At 51.3% G+C, this 5,260-nt stretch overlaps 1 protein-coding gene across 1 annotated transcript in view; it reads left to right on the forward strand.

The window, feature by feature from the left end:
• syt9a (synaptotagmin IXa) overlaps window positions 1-4,936 on the forward strand; it is a 25,016-nt gene extending 20,080 nt beyond the window's left edge. The window contains exons 5-7 of the mRNA XM_084682309.1: window positions 969-1,140; window positions 1,589-1,718; window positions 4,256-4,936. Coding sequence (XP_084538435.1) covers window positions 969-1,140; window positions 1,589-1,718; window positions 4,256-4,324 — 371 coding nt within the window. The 3' untranslated portion in view covers window positions 4,325-4,936. The remainder of the gene's footprint in view (window positions 1-968; window positions 1,141-1,588; window positions 1,719-4,255) is intronic.
• Window positions 4,937-5,260: the final 324 nt, after the last annotated feature.

Genomic DNA, 5,260 nt, shown 5'->3' on the forward strand with positions numbered 1-5,260 from the left:
ACAACCTGCACCACTACACAACCTGCACCACTACACAACCTGCATCACTACACAACCTGCACCACTACACAACCTGCACCACTACACAACCTGCACCACTACACAACCTGCCATCACTACACAACCTGCACCACTACACAACCTGCACCTCTAAACAACCTGCACCACTACACAACCTGCCATCACTACACAACCTGCACCACTACACAACCTGCACCTCTAAACAACCTGCCATCACTACACAACCTGCATCACTACACAACCTGCACCACTACACAACCTGCACCTCTAAACAACCTGCACCACTACACAACCTGCATCACTACACAACCTGCACCTCTAAACAACCTGCCATCACTACACAACCTGCACCACTACACAACCTGCCATCACTACACAACCTGCACCACTAAACAACCTGCCATCACTACACAACCTGCACCACTACACAACCTGCATCACTACACAACCTGCACCACTACACAACCTGTCACAGAGGAGCACACTGTCATTGTTGCTACTGTCATCCACACACTCTGTGTTTCTGTCCATCTGTCTCATTCTATCTATCTCCATTCCTTTCCCTCTCCCCCTCTCTCCCCCTCCCTCTCCCCCTCTCTCCCTCCCTCCCACACTCCCCCCCTCCCTCCCTTTCCCTCTCCCCCTCCCTCCCTCTCCCCCTCCTTCTCCCCCTCCTTCTCCCGCTCCCCCTCCCTATATCCCCCTCCCTCTCCCCCTCCCTCCATCCCCCCCCCCCTCCATCCCCTCCCTCCCCCCCTCCATCCCTTCCCCCTCCCTCCATCCCTCCCTCCCTCTCCCCCTCCCCCCCCTCCATCCCTTCCCCCTCCCTTCCCCCTCCCTCCATCCCTCCCTCCATCCCTCCCTCCCTCTCCCCCTCCCCCCCCTCCCTCCCTCCCTCCCTCCCCCCCTCCCCCCTCTCCCTCCCTCCCTCCCTCCCTCTCTCCCAGACCCCTACGTGAAGGTCTCCCTCATGTGTGAGGGTCGCAGGCTGAAGAAGAGGAAGACCTCCACCAAGAGGAACACGCTGAACCCCGTCTACAATGAAGCCATCGTGTTCGACGTTCCTCCTGAGAACATCGACCAGATCAGCCTGCTTGTCGCCGTCATGGACTATGACCGGTCAGCCTCCCCCCCAGCCTCTCCCTCCCAGCCTCCCGCCCCCAGCCTTCCGCCCTCAGCCTCCCGCCCTCAGCCTCCCGCCTGCAGCCTCCCGCCCGCAGCCTCCGCCCCCAGCCTCCCCCCCAGCTTCTCCCTCCCAGCCTCCCCCCCAGCCTCCCCCCCAGCCTCCCGCACCCAGCCTCCCGCCCCCAGCCTCTCCCTCCCAGCCTCCCGCCCCCAGTCTCCCGCCCCCAGCCTTCCGCCCTCAGCCTCCCGCCCGCAGCCTCCCGCCCGCAGCCTCCCGCCTGCAGCCTCCCGCCCGCAGCCTCCCGCCCCGAGCCTCCCGCCCTCAGCCTCTCCCTCCCAGCCTCCCGCTGGGTCCAGACAGACTGGGTCCAGATCGGCCTATTTCCAACAGCTCGGTCAGAGACGAGTGTTGATGAAGGGCTCTGTGTGTCTATCTCCACAGCGTGGGTCATAACGAGGTCATAGGGGTGTGCCGTGTCGGCACTGATGCTGAAAACCTGGGTCGAGACCACTGGAGCGAAATGCTGACCTACCCCAGGAAGCCAGTGGCTCACTGGCACCCTCTCATCGAGGTAGATTGTGTTTCTCTTTGTGTCTTTCTTTTTCTTTCTCTTGTTCTCCTTATATTTCTCTCTTTCTGTTTCTCTTGGTATGTTTCTCTCTCTCTTTCTTGGTCTGTTTTCTCTCTTTCTCTCTCTCCTGCTCTCTCTCTCCTGCTCTCTCTCTCCTGCTCTCTCTCTCTCCTGCTCTCTCTCTCCTGCTCTCTCTCTCCTGCTCTCTCTCTCCTGCTCTCTCTCTCCTGCTCTCTCTCTCTCCTGCTCTCTCTCTCCTGCTCTCTCTCTCTCCTGCTCTCTCTCCTGCTCTCTGTCTCCTGCTCTCTCTCTCTCCTGCTCTCTCTCTCCTGCTCTCTCTCTCCTGCTCTCTCTCTCCTGCTCTCTCTCTCTCCTGCTCTCTCTCTCTCCTGCTCTCTCTCTCCTGCTCTCTCCTGCTCTCTCTCTCCTGCTCTCTCTCTCCTGCTCTCTCTCTCCTGCTCTCTCTCTCCTTCTCTCTCTCTCTCCTGCTCTCTCTCTCCTTCTCTCTCTCTCTCCTGCTCTCTCTCTCCTGCTCTCTCTCTCCTGCTCTCTCTCTCCTGCTCTCTCTCTCCTGCTCTCTCTCTCCTTCTCTCTCTCTCTCCTGCTCTCTCTCTCCTTCTCTCTCTCTCTCCTGCTCTCTCTCTCCTGCTCTCTCTCTCCTGCTCTCTCTCTCCTGCTCTCTCTCTCCTGCTCTCTCTCTCTTGCTCTCTCTCTCTCCTGCTCTCTCTCTCCTGCTCTCTCTCTCTTTCTCTCTTTCTAGTATTCAAGCTCTTCATTTCCTTCCTGTCTCCCTCTCCTGATGGATGTTATTTAAGTAGGCTTCATGGAACATTTATGCATATTCAGACGGTTGACTTATTCCAGCGTTCCTGTGAGGGGTTAGGGGTTATCTTAGGGTTATTTTAGGATTAGACACTGGTCTCAACTTTGTTGTGAGTCTTTAGATAGCCAGTGTCTCCCTCTCCCTCTGATCCTTGTTTGTCAAACGTCTCTGCTCGTTCTGTCTGAAGAATCAATATCATCACGCAGGCTCAACCTGTCAGTCTCCAGGCTCAACCTGTCAGTCTCCAGGCTCAAGGACTTTTAGAACGAGATTCATGAGACACCTTCTGTATCGTGGACAGAATCAGGACTATCCTGTATCAGGCTACCTAGGATTCAAAATCAATTGCCCAATCATTTAGTTTCCTCACTGAATAAATGTACAGTATGTTCATTTGCATCATGTCCTGTTATGAGAGAAGAAGCTGATCCATACAGTATTTTGTGATTATTATGAAGCTTATGCTAAATAGTACCTGATGTAGGCCACTGACAGCAGAGAGCCTTGAGATGTGGGCAGGCTTGAGAGAGGAGGAGTCTGGTGGAGGAAAGAGAAGAGTTGAAGGAGAGAGTTTGTTAACTGTGTAAGCAGCCAGCAGTAATGACTTCATGTTGTGGTCACATCAAAAGAAGCATCGTCTTTTTGTGGAATGCAGAAGAGAGAACAACTGTGCTGAACTTCAGAGAGAAACAGGAAGAGAAAGAAGTGAACAGGAAAATCAACAATACTTTTTTTAAGACTTCAGGGTTAGTTGGCTGTGCTTTGAAATACTCATTTGAGCCATCCGGAACTGCATGTATTATTTATCAGAATGGCTCAGGTTCTGCTTTTGTAAGTCCTTTCTTGTCCTCCTTAAAAAAACACTTTCAAAACAAACATGACTTTAAACCCAGCTCTGCAGACGTCTGGTTGCTTGTATTCAACTCATGTTCCCCTCCCTGTAATGGCTGGCAGTTTATTTAGCTTCTTGCTGGTAAACTGAACAATTACTGTAGAAAGAGACTGTTCCTCTGACTGGAAAACAAAACTGACCTTGCGAAGATAAAGGGAAAGGAAGCCATCTTCTTTGCTTGATAAAGCGAGCAGATGAATCAAGAGGCAGCGGTGTGTCTGCGCTTTCATGTTCGAGAAGCGGGAATCTGAGCCAATCTTTGTGTTTGCTGTGGGTGTTAGGGGAGGGCTGTGTGACTGTATTCTCTGGAGGATTCAAAGGAAGGCTGTCATGGAAATTTATAACGCAGAAAGCGGAGCAGCGTTCAACATATTCATGCATATGCAGTTTTAATGAGACCATAATTAAAGTTAAATTAAAGTGGTCCCACGGCTCCATGATGCCAACTTCTGGGGAACTTTGGGATCAGTTAATCTTCATGAAACTTCTGTGAGGATGTGAAGAAATTGCAAGTTTCCTTTAATACGGAATGTGGTTATTTAGTTAGTTTGTTTTCCCTGTATCTCTGTCACTCTCTTGTTCTGTCTTAATCTTTCCCTCCTCCTCTCTGCCTCTCTCTCTCTTTAACTCCATGTGTATCCCTTTCTCTCTCCTTCTTCCTCTCTCTCCTTCTCCCCCATCTCCCCCCATCTCTCCCTCCATCCCTCCCCTTCTCCCCCCATCTATCCCCCCAACTCTTCCCCCTCTCCCTCCATCTCTCGCCCCCTTCTTCCCTCCATCTGTCCCTCCCTCTCCCCCTCTCCCCCCTCTCTCTGTCTCCAGTACCAAGGCACAGGGGGTGGAAGCCAGGGGGGGTCCTGTAACTCTCTGAAGACTCCGCTGTCCCCCTGACCAGGCCGACCCATGAGGGAGTACCACCGCGGAGAGGAGCCATGGGCCCCGCCCAAACCAGTCTGGGAGGGGGGGATCCGGACCGCTGAGAGGACCAGATGACCCCCGCCCAGACCGCCACGGAACGGCTACCAGACACACCCACTGACGCCCGCTCTGCGGTCTAGACTGAGCAGTCTACACCAAGCAGTCTTTGCATGGGGAAAGCTGGTTGGGTTGAGTTGCATGTTGAGTGATCACATACTCGGTTTATTTCTTTTTGGTTAGTGAAGGAAGTGGGTGACGAACGTGGGACGTGTTACCAGTAATGCTCTGAGCCTGAGTTTGATGTAACCGTTTTTCTTGACGTATGTAGTCTTGCTACCTGTTTGTAATGGGGTGTGTCTGTGTCACAGTGTTCTTTCAACCAGTCTAACTGCCTTCCATGTTCATTTGGAAAGGAGATGGTGCATGAGGTTCATGGTTTGGTGCGGTAACTTACGTTTTTTTTTTTTTTTACTGGATTCGATTGTTTAATTTTTTTGTTCCTGGAATAGAATGTGACGTTCTGTCAGTTGATCACATGACGTGCTGTGGCAATTAATTTTTAGACTTAGTACCCGTAAGTAAAACAATGTCAAATGTTAACAATAAATATTTGTTAATAAAATAAAAAGGCTTTGTTATTAATATCCCATGTGCTAAAAACCGTGAAGTGATGGTTCCTGCGATACAAGCTTTGCCATCATGACCAGACATAATACTGATAAAAATTGATAGAATGAGGGTTTTCTTGATCTCCATTTGTTTTAGTTTTGTGTGTGATTAGGGATTGCTAAGGACCATTTCTATTAGACAAATTCTTCAGCTTTAAACAGCTTAGTTTCATTCCTAACCTTCCTTCAGGAAGTGACACATAAATACAAGAAATAGATTTTTTTAAATGTGTTACTGTCA

This window comes from Hypomesus nipponensis, chromosome 19, assembly GCF_054491055.1.
Source record: "Hypomesus nipponensis isolate SF chromosome 19, ASM5449105v1, whole genome shotgun sequence".
Classification (NCBI taxonomy): domain Eukaryota; kingdom Metazoa; phylum Chordata; class Actinopteri; order Osmeriformes; family Osmeridae; genus Hypomesus; species Hypomesus nipponensis.